The sequence below is a fragment of the Neovison vison genome, chromosome 3 (genome assembly GCF_020171115.1).
Source record: "Neovison vison isolate M4711 chromosome 3, ASM_NN_V1, whole genome shotgun sequence".
Lineage (NCBI taxonomy): Eukaryota > Metazoa > Chordata > Mammalia > Carnivora > Mustelidae > Neogale > Neogale vison.
In genome coordinates, this window is record NC_058093.1 from 153,924,630 (window position 1) to 153,947,514 (window position 22,885).

General features: G+C 35.7%; 1 protein-coding gene across 1 annotated transcript in view; it reads left to right on the top strand.

Moving 5' to 3' along the window:
* The window catches only part of RIT2 (Ras like without CAAX 2), a 388,139-nt gene extending 371,835 nt beyond the window's left edge, over positions 1-16,304 (top strand). Inside the window, exon 5 of the mRNA XM_044243072.1 lies at positions 15,808-16,304. Coding sequence (XP_044099007.1) covers positions 15,808-16,035 — 228 coding nt within the window. The 3' untranslated portion in view covers positions 16,036-16,304. The remainder of the gene's footprint in view (positions 1-15,807) is intronic.
* The last annotated feature ends 6,581 nt before the right edge of the window (positions 16,305-22,885 follow it).

A 22,885-nucleotide genomic window follows, 5' to 3' on the forward strand; every position in this document is an offset into this window, starting at 1 on the left:
AAATGATTGACAAGGGCACTGATGGCTGTGCAGAAATTGAAAACTAAATTTATAGTAGTGCCAGGAAGCACAGGCTTATAAATTTTTCAAAAAAATGCCCAGCTCCCTAGAACATTGGTTCAGTTTTATATTCTGCAGACCCCAGAGTTAGAACTTGTAGCAAACTTACTTTGTTCAGGGCACCTGGGTGGCTCAGTGGGTTAAGCTGCTGCCTTCAGCTCGGGTCATGATCTCAGGGTCCTGGGATCGAGTCCCGCATCGGGATCTCTGCTCAGCAGGGGGCCTCCTTCCTCCTCTCTCTCTCTGACTACTGTGATCTCTCTCTGTCAAATGAATAGATAAAATCTTGAAAAAAAAAAAAAAACTTACTTTGTTCAGGTTCTTTCTTCTTTGCAAGGCCTTCCTTTTCTGAATACAATCCAAAAGATACATGTGTTGACCATAAACTTGGAGGAACCCTGATACAACCTCTGGCTTTTCCTTGGACCACATCAGTGTCATCTACCACTGTGATCCCTAAATTCCATTTAAAAAAGAATCGTGATGCAACCTTTTGATTGTTTGTTTGTTTTTGTTTTGTTTAGAGATTCTCCAGTACACCTATCTTATACAGATAGTACATACATACATATAAAATAGGGCATTTATGGGACTCAAAACCTTTGGCAGTTCAAATGAGATTTGGGCTTATGAGTTCTCTGGTTAATTTATGGAGAGTTTTTGCTGTAGTAGTTGGTTTCTTCCTCCTTGGTTGCCTTTCTATCCCTTTATTCAGCCACCCATTCAAGGAAGATATACAAAAGATTGTTATTGAGCTTATTTCATGTGCAAAACACTAAGGTGTTGCTGGGAAAGCAATGTTCCCTACTCTCATGGTCTTATAGGCTGCAGGGGATCCAGATATTGTTTAATTAAAATTGTTATATATGTTGCAAATATAATATATAGGTTCCTTCTATTTTTACCTCATGCAAATTTATTAATGTAATAAATTTTGAAATATTTTTTTGATACTTAAGTTCTCCAAATGGCAAAAAATTTACTCTTTATTCATAAAGTATAATTTAATATACATCAAATATACACATTTATTAGTGCAAATATATGAATATATCCTAAGGCATGGACATACATATATGTATACTTACATATTTATATATATTCTGACATATATATTTCATATACTGCCTAACTTTATTGATTTATGATTTTAACAAGATATTTTAAAAGTAGTCCTTAGAAAAAAAATTCAAAGAAGCCAGATATTGCTATTAGCAAAATATTTAGCATTAAGCTTCTCTTTTTTCCCTTCATAACAACTACTGGCTGCCATGGCAACCTTTCCCCCCAGCATACCAGGGCTTCTTGGATGAAAAGCACAAGGCCTTGGAGATTTCAAATGTCTCTTGTACAAAGCAGTCTAAACCCTTTACCCTAGGGCCATTACCACTCTGTGCCTCAGAAGGACTGGCTACACCATTTAATTTATTATGTCCTGCTTTTCTCTCCATTCAATCAATATCTCTTTAGCAGCAGAGAGAAAACCTTTTACATTTCTTTGCACAGAGTAGGAACTCAAGAAATGGGCTTTTAAAAATTACTTAATTGACAGGTTTCAAACAAATTTCATATGAATCTACATAAATTAGGCATTTAAGCTCACTAAATTTCTCCTGATAGTGCTATTCATTCTCTCCTTCCTCCTTTCTTCTAAACCACATTAACTACTGATGAGCCCACAAAAGTACTATTATCACCTCTGCCTTAAGCCATTATTAGTCCTTCCATCTGAGACTATTTCCAGTTCCCTGCCACCCCCCCTCCCACAACCTGCATAATTCTTGCTTATCATTTAGGTCTCCTACAAAGATATCCTCCCTGAGGAAACCCAGAACCACTAATAAGGGTATGGACACTACTTATAAATGTCACCATAGTGCTCTGTGCTGGCCCCTGTCATGGCACTGATTACAGTGACTTGGAATTTCCTTTTATTTTCCTATTGCCCTGACAACTAGCTCCTTTATTTATCATAACTCCAGCACTGTATTACTATGGCTGGGCATCCAGTAGTGTCATTCTAAGTGCTGGCTACTGTGCTGGGTCCAGGTACAGCATTGAACAAGAATGACAGATTCCTGCTATAATAAAGCTTACACTGTACTGAAGGAAGTCAGAAAATAAGCAAAGGAATAAATTAGTAAAATGATTTCAGAGAGTAATTGAGTGCCAAGAAAGAAATAAGGCAGAATACTGGTACAGAATCACTGGCAATGTGCAGAATATTTTCTGGAGAATAGTTACACAAGGTGTCTCTGTGGAAATAATATTTAAGCTGTGGCATGACTGATGAGAAGAAAACAGCCACAAAAAATGTTGGAAGGAGCACATTTCAGGCAGAGGAAATGTGCAAATACTCAAAGGCTAGAATATTGCAGTGAAGCATGTCCCAAAGGGGTAGGGATTGCTGAAGGACTTCTACTGGAACCAGCACTGTGCTGACATTCACTTAAGCCCTGCTGCCCCCTCCCCACTTCAGCAGATCTACCCTTCCCAGTTATGTTTGCCTCATTCCTTGGGCTAGAGGTCCCCTCCCTCAAAAGACTGGCACAAACCTTGACACCACGTCTCCCCACTTGTGCATTTTGAACAGCCTGTGCCCCAAGAATGACAGGCCCTGAGATAGCCCAGGTGAACCTTGTTGTTACAATTGCACATCTACCATTTTTTGCTTGCTTTTCGAATTGCGCAGGTCAGGCCCAGTCCCAGTGGTGACTGCAGGTCTCATTTTGCAAGCAGACCTGCACACATCTTGGATCCCTGCTGGGGTGGGGATCAGAGTTTTAATAAACTCTGCCCACAAGAGCAGAGTATATGTAACACACAATGGAGACACCCCCTGAAGCACCAGGTTCTGGTGAACAGGAACACTGCATTATAGGGAATTAGCAGACTTCTTCATAAGGCCATTATTTTGAAGAGCAGGAGACACAGCTGACTTTTCCAACACAAAGAGAGTTAGACAAAATGAGGAGACAGAGGGATATGTTCCAAACAAAAGACGAGAACAAAACCACAGCGAGAGCAAAATAAAACAGAGGTAAATAATATGTCTGATAAAGAATCAAAAGTAATGATCATAAAGATACTCATTCAACTTGAGAAAAGAGTGGAAGACATTAGTGAGACCCCTAACAAAGAGATAAGAACCAACTGGAGATGGAGAGCACAATAAATTAAAAATTCACTAGATGGAATACATAGCAGGCTAGAGGGAGCAGAGGAGCAAATCAGCAACTTGGAAGACAGAGTAAAGGAAAGTAATGAAGCTAAGCAGTTAAGAGGAAAAAAATATGCCAAATAATTATGCCAAAAATTGTGCCAAATAAGAATAGACTTAGGAAATTCAGTGACTCCATCAAGCGTAATAACAGTCACATTATAGGGATACCCAAAGGAGAAGAGAGAAAAAAGTAGGCAAAACATTTATAAGAAGAAATAATAGCTGAAAAGTTCCCTAATGTGGGGGGAGAGATATCCAGATTCAGGTGGCACAGAGAATCTCCCAACAAAATCAACTCAAGGAGGTGCACACCAAGACACACAGTAATTAAAATGGCAAAAAAATACTGATGAAGAGAGAATTTTAAAAGCAGCAAAAGAAGACCATTATATATAAGAGAAATCCAATATGGCTAACAACTGATTTTTTAGCAGAAAATCTGCAGGCCAGAAGAGAGGAACATGATATATTCAAAGTGATAAAAGAAAAAATCTGCAACCAAGAATACTCTATCCAGTAAGGCTATCATTCAAATTAGAAAGAGGGAGAGAGTTTCTCAAAGAAATGGAAGGTAAAGGGGTTCATGACCACTAAACCAGCAATGTTAAAGGGACAAACTGAGCATAAAACAAAGACCACAAATAGGAATAAGAAAAGTGGAAAACACAAAAGCAGTAAAAGTAAGCATATCTGTAAAAATTAGTCAAGGGATTCATAGAATGAAAGGATGTAAAATATACCATATGCTTAAATCATGACAGGGAGAGAAGAAAAGAATGGGTTGAAACTTAAGTGACCATCAACTTAATACAGACTGCTACATGCAAAACATATTATATACAAACCTAATGACAACCACAACTCAAAAGATATGAATCCAAGTATATCACTAAAGAAAGCCAACAAACCTTGAAAGAGAGCAAGAAAAGTTCAGAGAAGAACTATACCACAAACAAGTACCAAAATGGCAATACACAGAAATAATTACTTTGCGATGTACACCCTAAAATAATATAATGATGTATATTGACTAACAAATTAAAAAAAGAACTTAAAAAAATATAAAATAAAAACTTTAAAAAAGTATAAAATAAAAGGGGTGGGGACTGTGTGGCTCCAGCAATTAGCAGCTGCCTTTAGCTCAGGTCATGATCCCAGGGTCCTGGGATTGAGCCCCACATCAAGCCCCTGGCTCAGCAGGGAGCATGCTTCTCCCTTGCTTGCCATTCCCCCTATTTGTGCTTACTTTCTCTCTCTCTCATTCAGTGTCAAATGAATAAATAAAATCTTTAAGGAAAAAAAAAAGGAGGGGGAAAAACAATTACTTTGAATGTATTAGCCCAAATGCTCCAATCAAAAGATATAAGGTGACACAATGGATTAAAAATAAAGACCCATCTATATGATATCTACAAGAGACCCACTTCAGAGCTAAAGCCACCAGTATATTGAAAGTGAGGGGATGGAAAAACATCTGTCATGCAAACAGACGTCAAAAGAAAGCTGGGGACAATCATCGGACAAAATAGACTATAACAGACAAAGAAGGACACTATGTAAGAGTAAAGGGGATAATCCAATAAGATAACATACAATTATAAATATTTATATTCCCAACATGGAAGCACCCAAATACTTAAAACTGCTAATGACAAACATAAAGGAACTAACTGATAGCAATACAGTAATGGTAGGTGACTTTAATACCCCATTTATATTGATTGGCAGATATCCAAACAAGAAATGAACCAGGAAACACTGGCTTTGAATGACATGTGGGATCAGATAGATTTAACAGACTTATTCAAACATCCCATCCTAAAACAACAGGATACACATTCAAGTGCACAGAGAACATTCTCCAGAATAGATCACATAATAGATTAGGCTGAAAAATAATTCTCAACAAATTAAAAAAAGACTGAAGTCATATCATCCATCATCCATCTTTTCTGATCACAACACTATGATCCTAGAAATCCTCCATAAGAAAAAATTGGGAAACAGCACAAATACATGGATGTTAAAAACTTGCTACTCAACAAAGAATGGGTCAATCTGGAAATAAAAATTGGATATCAAAAAACACATGAAGACAAATGAAAATAAAATAACAATCAACAATCTTTAGGATGCAGCAAAAGTAGTTCTAAGAGGAAAGTTTAAATGACCACCTCAAGAAGCAGAAAAACCTCACACAACTTAATCTTATACCAAAAGAAGCTAGCAAAAGAACAACAAAAAATCTAAAACTTAGCGGAAGGAATGACACAGTAAAGATTAGAGTAGAAAAAAATGACAAACTGAAACAAACAAAACAACAGAACACATCAATGAAACCAGGATGCGTTTCTTGGAAAAGATCAACAAAATTGATAAAGCTCTAGCCAGACTCCTCAAACAACAAACAAACAAACAAACAAAACAGAGAGGACTCAGAAAAAAACCACAAATGAAAGAGGAGAGAGGTAGCAACAAACACCAGAGAAATACAGTTGTTTAAGAGAATATTATAAAAAGTTTATGACAGTAAATTGAACAACATAGAAGAAATGGATTAACTTCCTAGAAACATATAACCTACCAAAACCAAAACAGGAAGAAGTAGAAAATTTGAACACACTGATTACCAGCAATCATAATCAAAATACTCCCAACACCAGATGGCTTCACAGGGGAAATTCTACCAAACATCTCAAGAAGAGTTAATACCTATTCTTCTCAAACTATTCCAAAAAATAGAAGAGGAAGGAAAATTTCCAAATCTATTCTATGAGGCCAGCATTATTCTGATACCAAAACCAGATGAAGGCACCACTAAAAAAGAACTACATCAACTATGATGAACATCGATGTAGAAATCCTCAACAAAATACTAGCAAACCGAATCTAAAAATACATTTAAAAAGTCACTCATCATGATTAAGTCAGATTATTCCTGGGATACAATGTGTGGTTCAATATTTGCATATCAACCAACATGATATGTCAATAAAAGAAGGATAAAAACCCTATGGTCCTTTCAATAGATACAGAAAAAGCATTTGACAGAATAAAACATCCAACCATGATAAAAACAAAAAATCCCTCAAAAATATAGGTTTAGGGAGAATACACCTCAACACAATAAAGGCCACACATGAAAAACCAATAGCTAACCACATACAACTTACAGCTTTTCCTGTAAGGTTAGAAAAAAGACAAGGGTGTCCACTCTCACTACTTTCATTCAGCTTCATACTGGAATTCCTAACCACGCCAATTAAACAACAGAAAGAAATAAATGTATCCAAATTGGTAAAGAAGTAAAACTTCCACATTTTGCAGATGACATGATATTGTATATACAATATATAATAATATAGAAAACCTGAAAGACTCAACCAAAAAACTACTAGAACAAATAAATGAATTTGATAAACTTGCAGGATACAAAATCAGTGTACTGATATCTTATGCATTTCTGTATATCAATAATGAATCAACAGAAAGAGAAAATAAGAGAGAATTGCATTTATAGTTGCACCAAAAATAATAAAGTGTACCTAGAAATAAACTTAACCAAAGAGGTGAAAGACCTTACTCTGCAACTATAAAACACTGATGGAAAAAACTGAAGACAACACAAAGAAATGGAAAGACATTCCATGTTCATGGATTGGAATAACAAATATTTTTAAAATGACTATACTACCCAAAGCAATCTACATTTTTAATGCAATCCTTATCAAAATACCAACAGCATTTTTCACAAGAACAGCAAGCCTAAAGTTTATATGAAACCACAAAAGCCTGGAGTAGGCAAAGCAATCTTGAGAAAGAACAAAACGGGAGGCATTACAATTCCAAATTTCTAGTTATATTACAAAGCTATAGTAATCAAGATAGTAAAGTACTGGCACAAAAAGAGACATATAGATCAATGGAACAGAACAGAAAGCCCAGAAATAAACACACAATTATATGGCCAATTAATCTTTACAAAGGAGGCAAGAATATGCAAAGTCTTTTCAACAAATGGTGTTGGGGGAAAACCAGACAGCAACATGCGAAAGAATGAAACTGGACCACTTTCTTATACTGTATACAAAAACAAACTAAAAATGAATTAAAGACCTAAATCTAAGACTTAAAACCATAAAAATCCTAGAAGAGAACACAGGCAGGAATTTCTCTGACACTGGCCGCAGCAAATTTTTATCTTTTTGCTAAAAAGATAGCAAACCTATCTTTTTCTAGATAGGTCTCCTGAGGTGTGAGAAATTAAAGCAAAAATAAACAATTGGGACTACATTAAAATAATTTAAAAAAAGAACTTCTGCATAGCAAAGGAAACAGCCAAGAAAACTAAAAGACAACCTACTAAATGAGATAAAATATTTATAAATGACATATCTGATAAAGGATTAGGATCTATATGAAAAACTGATGCAACTGAACACCCAAAAAGCAAATAATCCAATTAATAATGGGGAAAAGACATAAACAGACATTTCTCCAAAGAAGATATCTGATGGTCAACAAGCACATGAAAAGATGCTTCACATCACTCGTCATCAGGGAAATGCATATCAAAACTACAATGAGGTATCACCTCACACCTGTCAGAATGGCTTAAAAAAAAATCAGGAAACAACAAATGTTGATAAGGATGTGGAGAAAAGGAGCCCTTGGGCACTGTTGATGGAAATGCAAACTGGTGCAGCCACTGTGGAAAACAGTATGGAGGTTCCTCAAAAAACTAAAACAGAACTACCCTACAATCCAATAATCACACTACTAGATATTGACCCAGAGAATACAAAAACACTGATTTGAAGGGATATATGCACTCCTATGTTTATTGCAACATTATTTCCCATAGCCAAACTATGCAAGCAGCCCAAGTGTCCATCAATACACAGATGGATAAAGAAGCAGTTGTGTGTGTGTGCGTGTGTGTATGTACATACATACAATGGAATATTATTCAGCCATAAAAAAGAATTAAATTTAAAAAGAAAATTAAATCTCACCATTTGCAGCAACGGGTATGGAGCCAGAGAGTATAATGCTAAACCAAACATATCAAATACCATACGATTTCACTCATATGTGGAATTTAAGAAACAAAACATTCAAAGGGAAGTAAGAGACAAACCAAGAAACAGACTTATAATTATGGAGAATAACTGATGGTTATCAGAGGTGAGGTGGGTGAGGGAATGCGTGAAATAGATGAATTAAGAGTACACCTGATTAGAACTGAGTAATGTACAGAACTGTTGAATCACTATATTGTGTACCTGAAATTATTATAACATTGTATACTGGAATGAAAATTAAAAATAAAAAGAAGGAGTTTCTCCTATGTCAGTGACTGCAGCTGAGGATGGGAAATTCTTGCCAGTGCTTTGCTGTGTTTTGGTTTTCCCTGCAAGTAGTTTATGCACTTAGCTTTAAATGGAAGATATGTGTAAAGAAAAGGAATAACTTGTAGGGGTGCCTGGGTGGCAGAGTCAGTTAAGCGTCTTATTCTTGGTTTCAGCTCATGTCATGATTTCATAGTCATGAGGTTCAGACCCACACCAGGATCCACACACAGCACAGAATCTGCTTGGGATTCTCTCTCCTTCTCCCTCTACCCCTCCCACTGGTGCTTGCTCTTTTTCTCTAAGATAAATAAATCTTTTAAAAGAATGACTTGCAGGTTAAAAAAGCAAAAAAATCTAAAACACTTTCATTGGAGCTTGTCAAGGAAATCAGCAAGGCTACTCATATTGTTAAAACTGATCAAAATCAATTACACAACTAAACAAAATGAAAACTGAACAATCTAAGTTTGGACAACTTTTCCTTCTTATTTTATTAACAAATAAAATGTTTTGGTTCCAAATATGCAAGAGACTCATTCCTGTTACCTTGATGATGTAGGCTCTATAATGAAAATAACTATCTTTATGGGCAAGAATCAAGTGAAACACAGGAAAGCATTAAAAAATATAAACAAGTCCCAAAGAGTTTATTCGGTATCCTGAATGTTTTAACAGCACCTGGTAGACTGAATCATAAAGATATTACCCTTGCAGAGCTTCTCTTGGAAGAGCCAGACTCAACTTTCTGCCAATCTCTCCTCATTCAAAGTTAGCAAATATAGCAAAGCAGCATCAGACTTTCCTTCTATGCTACTAAGAATTATACAGGTTACTAGACGACCACCATCACCCTGAGTACCTTTACAACAAAGACCAATGAAGCTCCTGAAGTCTGCAGATTGTTGGGACTGGAACTCTAATTGACCAGCATGCTTGCCACTTCCCACCAGCAGCTGGGCCAGGACCAGAACAGGCTGTGCTTGCCATCATGCCCCTGGGGTCTCTTCAACCCCCCATACAGCTGTGGCTGTGCTCTAATGCCTCCTCGGGCAGATGGGAAATGGCATTTCAGGGAGTACCTGGCACATTACACAGTGATCTTCCTCGGTGAAAAAGGTCACATCTATTAAAAAGATGACTCCCCTGGGTCATTGAAATTTTCTATTGTATAAAACATTTTTCTTTAATCCCTTTTTTTCTGCCAATACTTTCTAAGGCCTGCAGGTGGCACATCTAATCACAAAGTCCCCATCCTTGGAATTGAGGGGCAATTGGATCTGCATTAATTGGTCCTTCCCTGACCCCCAAATAATCTTTCTACAATATTATTTTTCTTTGTTTTTAAAATTTTCTTTTTCTCTAAATGCGATGTAAAATGTTCCGTGCCACTGGTTTGTAATTTAAGAATAATCCCAAATTTTAAAACCTCAGATCAGAATAATCAATTACATATATGTGGAATACTGGCAGAGGGAACTGGAAAGACTCCAGAGAAACAGCGAGGATTGGAAACAATACTTGATGGAAGAGAATAGAACTTGGTGGTTGTTTTACTTAATTAGGGATGTGACCTTGAGCCATTTGCTTAACCATTTTTGGACCTGAAACTCCTAATTTGGGGGAAAAAAAAATTCCCATCTAATACTGTTGTTCTTTCTTAGCAGCTACTGTATAGCATGGATGAATATTTTTCATTTAAAAATACTTAATTTTACTTAAACTTTGGATAGCTAAGATATAATACATTGGATGAATATGTTACATACCCCTGTTTTAAAGCCCAATATAGAAACTGTTACTTCTTGTTATGTTAGTCTGATTCTGAACCACTCAGAACCATTAGTGGACTAAAAATTATTCCCAGAGATACTGTTGAAATATTTATAGCCTTTGAACAGACCAAAATTATTAAGCATAAGCCCAGAATCCATAAAAATTAATTTTTTGAACTTTTTTTATTACATGTTTGGACTCAAGTTCTTGCATTGAATATATAGTATATTGATATATTGATCCCAACATTCAATGTAGGGATGACAGATTATGGTTTGTCAACATCGGTGTGAGATAAAATTTATTGAAACATGGGAATTTTAAAGTATGCTTTTACTTTAATACTTTTCTTAAAAAATAAAAACCTTTGGTGATTGATCTAGTAAGAGTTCTCCAGGAGTTATAGAAGAGATCGGATATTTTACTAAGTTTAATTTCCTTTTGGATTTTATTATAACGAATGTGAAAATTACTGAGTTATAACATGGAATTAATTCTGATAATGAGTCTAAGAATATATACAACTACATTCCATGCTTTGAAATAGAAGGATTTACCAAAGCAATGAGGAGCTACAGAGTTAAAAATACTTCATCTTGCTACTAAGAAGCAGTTATATAATCTATTATTTGCTTATGTGACATCAGTATGAATCTTTGGATGAAATTTTTCTAATTTTTTTCATATTAAGATTATTACATTGGAATTTTAACTGAATTTTGAGGTTTCCAATAATGTGTAATGCATTTTTATAATTAGGAAACATTTCATAAACATGTTTGTATAAAGAGATTTTTCAAATGTGTAAGAAAGAAATATACAACCAAAGACCTCAACCCCTTTCTACTTCTTTTCTTTTCAAAGAAAAATTATCTTCCTGTGCTGGTAGAAATAATCTCCATACCTCAAGGATAATCCAAAATGGTGATGACTCAGTGTCAGAGAACCACTAAATGGATCTTCACTCCCAAACCTTGATTTGAAATTCTACCCAATAATATATCAAGCTCCCATATATTTCATCATCTTGTTTTTAGATTCCCCACTGCATTGTATAGGTCTTTCTAGCCCTTAACTAATACCCCACTAGCTAGACTGCTATACATATACAAAGAACTGTAATAGGATGACTCCAATGCCATTGTCACTGGTTTTCTCTCTATCTCCTCTTTACTAGAATTATTTCTTTCCTGTCTTTACCTTTATTCTTTCCTATGAATTTTACTATCTCTGTATAACAATCTATGTTTCAAAAGATTTCAGGATTTGAATGTACTTTTTATTGAAATTACAAATTATTTTGAGATTATTTGTAATCTTTATGGTATTAACCTTCCCGCTAGAAACCTAAGTCCATAATGTTATCTGATTTCAGAAATCTACAATACAAAATTTTTAATGTATTTTGCAAAATATGACCAGACCCGATTCATTTTGTGGCAAGCCATGATCTGATGTGATTTGAGACTTTACCTATCCTATTTACAGTGAGTGTTGAAACATTTAGGTATAGAAATACTACTGAACTTGAGGAAATGGTGATGCTCTAAATTCAGAGGGGGTCCTTCCAATTATATGGTACATCTGTTTTTTCCATTGATGCACCATATACAAAAAGTACACAAATTATAAGTATAGAATTTGTAAGTTATCCCACAGTGAACCCACCTGAAACCACTATAGATCAAAGAAGATAACAAAAAGCACTCAGAAGATGCCCTTGTGTTACCTCCTAAGGAAGGTAAACTAGTTTTCTTGTGTTTCAACTTGCTAAAAATATAATTGTGTAACATATTACTATAACAAGGAGAACAATTAGACATTGGGTATATGGGAAATATCTGTACTATCTTTGCCACATTTCTAGCAATCTAAAATTATCCTAGTTTATTAAAAATGTTTCACAGGAAAAAAAATGTATCATAGGTCTAATTTCTGTCACTAAACACTACTATGTTTGTGAGATTTACCTCAATTACATATAACAATATTTGATTCATTTGCATTGAACAGTATTCCATTCTATTCATATTCAACAAATTATCAAATTCACTTATTTGTATTGCTTTTAGTTTTTGGTAACCTGTGATAATACTGATAGGAACTATTTTGTACAAGTCTTTTGGTACTTATATCCACACATATCCATCAGAGAAGGCTTAGGTTATAGAGACTTAATTGTAGAAAAGTCTTAATTACATATTTAATTCCTGTCTTAGATATAAAAAAATAAAAAATATATAAATAAATAAAATAAACAAACAAACAAACAAATAAATAAATATATAAAAAAATAATAGATTTTCTATTTCTTCTTGTGTAAAGTTCTGGTAAGTTTTGTTTTCAGAATTTGTCCTTCATCTAACTTGTCAGACTTTTGACACAAATATCATATTCCCTAATTACCTTTTTTAAGATTGTAGGACCTGTACTTATGTCTACTTGTCATTCTTGATATAGTTTATTTGTACCCTTTCCCACCTTTAATCTTGTCTTGCCTGGGCTGTATCAATTTAACATCTTCACATTTAGTTTTCTCCACTGCATGATTATTTTCTATTTCATTCATTTCTGTCTTTATCATTCTTTCTGTCTGCTTTTTTTGGTCTAACTTGCTGATTTCTCGGGTAACTTTGAGGTTGTTACATTGGTCGTGAAATTTGAGTGTTTCTACTTTGATTCTTCATGGTGTTTTGAAACTTGCTTTAAAGCTTAGCATGAAGTCAGTCTATAAATGCTTCAGGTTCATTTGAAGAAAATGTGAATTTTTCAGTTGTTGGACATAGCCATCTTATCTATATAAATTAGATAAAATGTGGTGTTTTGTTCAAATCCTCTACCTCCTTCTTGACTTATTTATGTATTCTTTCAACTGATGTGAAAGAATGGTTAAAATTTCTCACTGTGATTCTGGATTTTAGTTCTGTTAGCTTATTAAATGAGGCTATTATTTTTGGTACATACAAATGTGTATCATCATGATAGAGTCCTCTTTTTAAGTAACTTTTAACTATCAACTTTGTCTGATACTGCATCAATATAATACCTTTTTGTATTAATTTCCATTCAAATTTCACTCTTTCTATATTCTTACATGTAAGGTGTTTCAACTACAAGTGTTTAAAAAATTGGTCTCACAATGTTTGTCTTTTTTTAACTGGATAATGTGCTGCACTTACATGTAAATGGTTTTGGTAGATTCTATTTCTTCACAATTCTTTGGGAGCTGAGTACACATCCTGCTTCATTGACTTAAGGTTTCTCCGTTTGTCTTTTGACCTTTGAGATGTAGGTAAAATTATCTCTGCCTCTTGTCCACTGCTCTGTCAGGGGAACATTCTATCCCAGATAAGACGGGTTCTTTCAACCTGAGTCTCAGAATAAGATAAGGAGCTCAGAATAAGATAAGGAGAGACAAACCAAATCCCAGCTAAGAGTCTGAAGCTGAACTGACACCGTCTGCCCTCAAGTTGCTAATAAGCAGTAAGAGCAGGAAACACTTCTGCAAGCCAGAGGGATTTTGAGGCTATTTATGTGTGTGTATGTGTCTGTGTGTGTGTATTGTAATGAAAGGTGATTAATCTAGGAAATCTACTAGAAATGTGGTGTTGCTATAAAAAACACCAAATGGAAGTCCATTACCTTCTGAGTTGGGAAAATTGTTACAGGAGACTGAAAAATAAATGGCAACACATGGTATACAGGGTCAAAATATTTGGTAAGACTGTCACCTGTGTTTCCTTGGAAATCAGACAAGTTCATAAATGTATGACTTTGCTTGTAAGACAGAATCTTAATAACTTTACCTTGTTACTTATATCTGCATTTCTCTAGTCACTAAAAGACAGAAATGAGCTCAAAAAAGAACTGGTGTGCTTGCCAGCAGGAATGAAAGCGCTTAGTGAAGTTTTTAAAGACGAGAAAGGACCTGGCTTTGAAATCAGAGGTCTTTTTATATCCCAGCTCAACCATTTATTACAGCATGGTGTATCAGTTAAGAACAAGTGGTTTCTGTTTTGGTTACAAACAACCCCAAAATGTCATCAGCTTTCAGCTGATGTTTAAGCTTTAAGCTGATGAACAAATTCTTTAGTTATGCCTGGGGAATATGCCTACCCTGGTGAATTGGGTGCTCTACTCTCCAGTCCCGGTCACAGACACTCAAGGGTACAGGCTCATGGAGTCTCCAGTTCACCATACACTTTCATTTGACAGGAAAAAAGAACATATAAATACATACACATGTGAGTGACTTCAATAAATTGACCAGAATGGATGAGGAGGCTATCGGAACATACCTAGTCAAAGCAGCCTTATTCCTGCTTTCTTCAAGGCAGTGTGAATAACCTAGTAGAGCTAATGGGAATGCTAAAGTTTGAGCAGGATTATTAGTACCCAGTACAGTGTCATATAATCTCCTGTTTAAATATTTGTGCATCACTTATATCTGTAACTTAATTCATACTTTCTAAATCTAGGTGCTTTTATTAATCATCCTTTCTCCTCTAGTGGTGACTCAGGTACCAGGCACTATAGTGGACATTAGATGTTAAGGCATAGTTCCTGCCCTCCGTTGATTTATCATCCCTAGAGGATCCACTGCAATAACATGCACCACAGCCTGGTTTTGTGCCACAAAGCTTGTGTAGCGCTCTAACTGTGCTCTGAAGTGCTTAGCTACAGACATAATGGTGGTGTTTAGCTTTTGTTTTTTGTCAGAAGATCATTTCTCAAGTTCATGGCAGCTTCATTCTGGCTTATTCTTAACTTAAAGTTCTGGACTATATTTAACAACAGTAGTTATAAAGCTTTCAATATTTATTCAGCAACATTATCTGTAAAAGGTGCATCAAGATACATTAACAAAAAGCCTTGGAAGTAGGTGTCATTATTCTAGATTACAAATGAGAAAACTGAGGCCAAAAAGGTTAAGAAAGTTACGCAAGTTTGCAAAACTCAAAAGTGGAAGAGCTGAAACTTAGAAACCAAGCAGTTTTACTCTAAAGCCATGGTTTTGACCACTGTGCCATGTTACTTTTTTTGAAGTCTGGAGAATTGATCTTTAATTAGTTCTTATCAGTTGCCTTTTTAGAGATCCTGATTTCTCATTTGTCCATCAAGTTTAGAAATTCTAGAAATTTTCCTTTATACCAAATTCCCATTAGTATAACAAATTCTATTTTATATATATATACATATATTTTATATATATACATTATACATTTAAATATATACATTTATATATAATGTATATGTGTGTATATATAATATATACATATATACATTTATATGTGTATATATATAAATAATATGCCCACAGTCCTGATAGAGAACATTGTTTTTGACTTAAGCATCTTTCCTTTTCTCTCTTTTTACTATCATTTACTTTTCCTTTAGGTCTCTACAGAAGAGGGCTGGAGTCTGGCCAGGGAATATAACTGTGCTTTTTTTGAGACCTCTGCGGCCCTCAGATTCTGCATTGATGATGCCTTTCACGGTCTAGTGAGGGAAATCCGCAAGAAGGAGTCCATGCCATCCTTGATGGAAAAGAAACTGAAGAGAAAAGACAGCCTGTGGAAGAAGTTAAAAAGCTCACTGAAGAAGAAGAAAGAAAACATGACATGATATCCTTACTTCTAACTCCCTTATTCTCTCTCTGAATTTTATCAGTCGGACAATTCCAGATGTTGCATTCTGCTTCAGTATTTTCTGTCTCTCTCTCCCTTTCTCTTTAAATATCTGCCTATAGGTAAACGCAAGATCTGCATAACTGTACCTCTTGAGATAGTCTTGTTTTGCCCTTAACAGTTGGATGGATTTTGTCAATCAGCTGGATATGCTGTTTAAGTTTTTACAATATATTACTAAATAAAATTGACATTCCAATTGCCTCATTTCCCTTTAAAGAGTCTAGCTTCATTTGGTATGCTGTCTGGTTATAGAGGAAATTCAAAATTGCAGACAGAATGATAAAAGGCTCAGGGGATCTGCCTTTGCCTGATAAGCCTCTGATTGTTTGCATTTCAGGAATCTCAGTAAATAATGAAGAAGCTCAAGAAACAATTCAGAGCAGGAGTCTGCAGCCCTGTCTCTCCTTAACTGTAGAAGTCTTGGTGCTTTTTTGTGAAGATAAACCTTAGAAGAATTATTAATAATAGGAACCAATTGTGGGTCATTGGAGGGCTGAAAGGAAATATCCCCATATTTGCAGTGCTCTGCCCTGTTAGGCTCTGGCAAAATTATCACAGTGAATTCTCTGAGCTGTGGCAAAAGGACATTGTCTTTGTAGCAGGCAGAGGGAGGCTAATAGGAACTTGGTGGCTCTGATATTCACAAAAAGATAACCTGCTTCCTCTCAGTGGGAGTCCCTCCTAGGATTTCTTCACTTACACTGGGACCAACCACCTGCAGGGCAAGAAGCTTGTTGATCCAGAGACCCTATATTCTCCTTATGTTGCTATAATTTCCTATCTCTTCCTACTAAAACCATGAAACACTCCTAGTTAGAGCACTCTTTTTCTTCTTTGTTTACAAAAGATCATCACGAGAAATGAAACTGTCTATTCACTCATTGATCCCACTGTGATTGGGTTTTTTCAAATTCATGCTTAGAAAGTACCTTACCTGAACAGTTCTGAATGTTTAACAGACAAAGTGTTAAATAATAGACAGTTAAATATGAGATGGAATCCACCCAACCAGTCTTTATGGGTTGGGGACAGTTTTTATCACAAATCAGAGAAAAAGGGGCATAGTTATGCAATGTGTAAACACGTATTCTTTTATTCACAATGTCCCTAGAATTTGTTAATCTCTGAAAATGCAGGAATGACTCAAGGTAGTTTAACATATAGCTGGAAAACTCACTTATCTGAAGAACAGTGGAATTATACATTATGAGATGAGAGGACACATTTTACATAGTAACATAGATACAACTGGAAGGAATTAAGAGATCATAGATTTTCAACAGATGGACTAAAATTTCAGCCTTTTGGAATAGTGTACTTGTGGGTCCTTTTATTGCTTGGAACCAGGGCCTTTGTCAAAACCACAGGAACTTCATCGTTCCTGCTCCTATGCTCTAGGCATGCAATTAAATGCTGCCAAGTCTCTCCCTTTTGAGTTTTCTCAACCCCCATATTCGATGGTGTAGGACACAAAGTAATCAGTTTTTCCCATTCTATAGCATCCTGCAACCAAATCCACTTCATCTTTTCATTCTCAGGCATTCCTAATTAGGGGAAAAACCAAATTTTAAAAAGAACCCATGAAGATGATACAAAGATACTCTTACGGTTACAGAACTGGTCTTTACTTCCTCCTGTCCTTGGTTCTGAATATTTAATACTCTGTTTTTGTCCTGTTAAAAAGGGGTTAGTGTATTCTTTTCTCCTGGAGCCCCTGACCTTCCAGAACCTGTCCATGTCTGAGAAGACTCTGTGAATACTGGATTCCATCAGAGTCTTCTGTTTGCTAGAAGATTCAATCTAGGAAACATAGTACTTGACACTTAGTTTTATATGATGGAACTACATCATTGAAAACCTGATGAGTGCTCAATCTATGAATACTGATAGTGTTTGGTTCTTTTCCTAACACAACTCAGTCTTTGTAAATTTTATTACTGTAAGCTCCACTGCATTTGCCTCTAGAGTTTGTATCTCTTTTTTTTTTCTTCTCTTTCTTTATATTCCTTTGTGCTAATAAATAATTTATATATTTTAGAAACTTTTAGTGAGGTTAGAATTGGGTAACCCTTGCCAACTCCTACCATTTCACTCTACAGAATGAGGGAGGTCTATATTTATCACCTGAGGGCTGCATGGATGTGAGATAGTTATTAAAGACAGATTAAGGCAGACTTCAAGCACTGTTTTTAGACCAGTCTTCCTTCTGGAAGACAGGGCAGAAGGAAATATTCAAGAAGAATAAAACCTAAATATTTCTGCCCAGGGGCTACTGCTTCCCTCTCTTGGCATAAAACCAAAATGCCAAGATCTTGTTTTTGATCATTATCTCTAAAAACTTCCAACCAGACCTAGAATATCTAAGTTAATCTCAAAAGCTCAGAGAAGAAAACCACAAAGTACCCATGCCTACATTGCTAAGGGAATGTCAAGAAACTCTTGAAAATAAGCATCCATATCCATTGTAGATGAATGTGTAATCACCCAACACAATTTATCAAATAGTGACTAAAAGCCTACTATTTACCAAGCACTTTTCTAGATACCACACTCATGTGTGTGTGTGTGTGTGTGTGTGTTGAGTGAGTTTAACAAGGCACTTAGGAAATTCTAAATACAATTTTCTACCATCCAGAAATGTATCCTCTATCTATTTTTAGATGTTTTTCATTAACTTATCTTGTGGGTCCCCATGATAAAATAATTCCTCAGGTCAAAGACAATAGCATTCTAAAATACTATATTTTGTGTTCAGTAGGTACAGGTTGAGCTTGGGAACTTCCATAGAAAATGCCAGTGAGAAAAAAACATGAGCACTTGGGTCAAACATTACTCATATCATACTCAGATGTGCAAGGAAAAAATAGCTACATTATTTTTAACTCATCTGTTCTTTCTCAAAAGCCCCTGACTAATGGGTAGCTGGGGCAGGGGATACAAATTTTAATTCAGTGAAGTAATTTAGTGTTAATATGAGGCAATCATTTAAGAAATATCCTTAAATAACACAACCTCTGTATCATGTACTTAGGTTAGTGTTTGATCATTCACATTTCTGCCCTGTTTCCTTTCCTTTCCTTTCCTTTCCTTTCCAAAACTGCATGTGGGAATAGGGGAAAGGCATGGTTTACATAATCTCATGACAGTAGAACTCCTTCCTCATCTTCTAAGTCCTACAGTATCCTCATCATCCTCTTAATCTTTTTAACCAAGGGACTGCCAAGAAATTGGACAACTTAGAAGAAATGGGTACGTCCCTAGAAACATATAACCTACAAACTAAAGTAGGAAGAAAGAAAATTTGAACAGATTGATAACCAGCATAGAAATTAAATCAGTAATCAAAAAAACTCCCAAAAAACAAAAGAAAGACTTTGCCTTTAAGTCCCAGATGGCTTCACAGGGGAATACCTATTCTTCTCAAACTATTCCAAAAAATAGAAGAGGAAGGAAAAATTCCAAGTTCATTCTATGAGGCCAGCATTAACCTGATACCAAAACCAGATACAGATACCAAAACAACAACAACAACAACAACAACAACAAAACACAAAAATCCTCAACAAAATATTAGCAAACTGAATCTAATGACACGTTAAAAAAAATCATACACCACAATCAACTGGTATTTATTCCTGGGATAAAAGGGTGGTTCAATCATCACAAAACAATTAACCTGATACATCACATCAATACAAAAAAGGATAAAAACCACATGATCTTCAATTGATACAAAAAAAGCACTTGACAAAGTACAACATCCATTCATGATAGAAACTCTCAACAACACAGGTTTAGAAAGAGCATACCTCAATATAATAAAGGCCTTTTTATGAAAAACCCATAGCTAACATCATACTCAATGGTGAAAAACTAAGAGCTGCTTCCTTAAGGTCAGGAACAAGACAAGGATGTCCACTTTCACCACTTTTATTCAACATAGTACTGGAAGTCCCAACCAGAGCAATCGGACAACATAAAGAAACAAAAATTACAAAATTTGTAAGGAAAAAGTAAAACTCTCACTATTTACAGATGACATGATACTGTATATAGAAAACCCTAAAGACTCCAACAAAAACTACTAGAACTGATAAGTGAATTCAGTAAAGTGACAAGATACACAATCAATGTATACGGGTCTGGTCTGATTTTTTTTTTTAATTTTATTTTATTGTCATAATACCATTTGACATTGACATCTATCTTCTCAATAAATTTTTAACTATAAAATATATTACTGCCGACCAGAGGTAAAATGTTATACATCAGCTCTGTGGAGCTTATTTATCTTGCTTGAAACCTTATGGCCTTTGCTTAGTAGCTTCCCACTGCCCCCTCCCTGTAGTCCCTGGCAACCATCTGATTCTGTTACTGGACTGGTTGACTCTGAGTACATTGAAGGTAGTCAGGTTAGGCCATGGTAAATAGGTGCTTTCTACTGGTGTACATGAAATTGTTCTTTGCCTTTAAGTCTCAAGGTCCTTCCCAGTACAGTGTCTTGTCTTTACTCTGACCCCAGGTCTTTTCCAGAGACCTCTACCAGTATCTATGCCACATTTTGGGATCCCTCTCATGCCACACACAGGATAGGGGGACTCTGAAGCACTGCTTCAATGAAGATTTGGAGCTCTACCTCCCCCCTCTCAACCCTGTTGAGCTCACATGGGGCTGCCCCAAGGAATCTGGCTTACTCCTAGTATTAATTAGCAGAATGGATATATAATTAGATCAATGGATAGATCAATTAGAATGTGCCATATCAGCTATAAACCTTAAGTGTATCCATGACCATGGGAAACTCAGTTTCTAGCCCAAATTCTCGAACTTCATGTCATTGTTCATTCCCATCATGGAGGTTCCCACCATTAGCCAGCCAGAGGGACCTAGGGTGTAGGATTAGGAAGAGGATCCTGATGTATAGTCCATTTGCTTTTTAGTGTCTCTCTTCCACAAACCATCTGCTGGATGGGGGTAGGCTGCATGCTTTTCTTTTCTCTAAGTTATCCTTCAACAACATGCTGGCAGGCAAAATAAATAAGAAAAGAGAATTTAATAGTCCAAGATGAGAAATGCCTTGCTTATTATAGGTGGCTTCTATTCTTCTTCTGAAACACCAAAATCTACTTTTTCAAAACACGGAAACATATCAATAAGGAGGTCACATACGTTTTTAAAAAAGCCATGGATCAAGAAAAATTTCAAGATAGAATAACTTTAAAATATTTTAAAACATAATGATCCCCATCACACATGCAGTATCTTGTAATATCTAGTGTCTTCTGACCATATTTGTATAAACTGAAGTTGTAGTTCTTCTGGTTTGGGTCTTTATATGATCCTAGGAGATGCCCTAAAACCATACTAGTGTAAATCCTCTGTCAGCTTGCATTTGAACCCTTGTGCTTTGCTTGAGGTTTTCCAATTAGAGTTTCTAAATGGGTTTAGATGACAAAATGTCATCATTTTTTCAGGCCATATATCCACTATAAATGTAAGCATAAGAAAGTAGAAAATTTCTCATTAAAATGTCAACAATATAAATGTATTTGTCATATGATTAGTTGCTATTTTTAAAAGCAGAGCAGATGGGCCTACAATGAAGGGACAAAGAACATATGAATTTTTATGAGTGAAGAAGAGCACCTAGACCATGCATCATTTAGAAGATAACAGGACTGTGTAGCCTCCCATACCTGGGAATGAGGGACTCATAGGATAGAACAATGGAAACAGAGGCTACAAGGTGAGAGGATAAAGAGTTGGTGACCACCAAAGCTCAATCAGGGAATAAGCATGTACACAAAACCGACATGGAGAGACTATACTTTAGTTTCTTCAGCCTTTTTGCTTCAAGTTCCACTCTGCCTCCAATATTCCATTAGAGATTGAGATAACTTGGTGTAACTTTCTCCCTTCAAAATACTGGTATAAATAATTAAATTTTATGGCTAAGAAAGCATAGCAATCAATCAACATTTCAGCTATGTAAAAATGGGTGTAAAGTAATTATCAAGGCATTACCAAAGTAATGATAATAACAGTGTGATATGTATCTAATTCATTTAAATAATTTGTGCCATATGGGGGTGCCCGGTGGCCCAGTGGTTAAGTGTCCAACTCTTGATTTCAGCTCAGGTCATGATCTCAGGGTCATGAGACTGAGTACCACGTTGGGCTCCTGGCCCAGCAGAGAGTCTGCTTGGCATTCTCTCTCTCATTTTGCCTCTCCCCCAACTCCTGCTCACTCTCTCTCTCAAATAAATAAATAAATATTTTAAAAATAAAAAATATATATTCCATAGTAATTAGCCTTTTATCTTGAAAAACTTAAATAAAAATTAATCAATTAAATAGTAGTACTTCAAGCAACCATAAAAATCATGATAACCCGGTTCCCTTCTATAGGTGAAGAAACTGAGGTTCAGGGCAAAAAGAATTCTCCAGCCACGTCTCCTCACCCTCATTCTGGTCCTCCATTTTGTGCTCCTCACTGCCTATTAGGGTCCTGAGAGGACAAAAACCAATATGAAAATGCCTGTCCCTTTAATGTTTTCTTGTCTCTCGAGGACAAAGTGGAGAGATGTGACAACTTCAAGCTTGTGAGGTGTCAGCAACTCCAGACACCAATTTGGTTAGAATAACTTTAGGTTATTATTTTTTCCATTTTTAGTAAAAATGATCTCAAATGAAGGGAAAATACTTTTTTTCTGATGTGCCCAGCATGCCACTAAGATCACAACAATAATTTATTCTGTGGACTGTCTCTGTTGCAATTTGGGTAT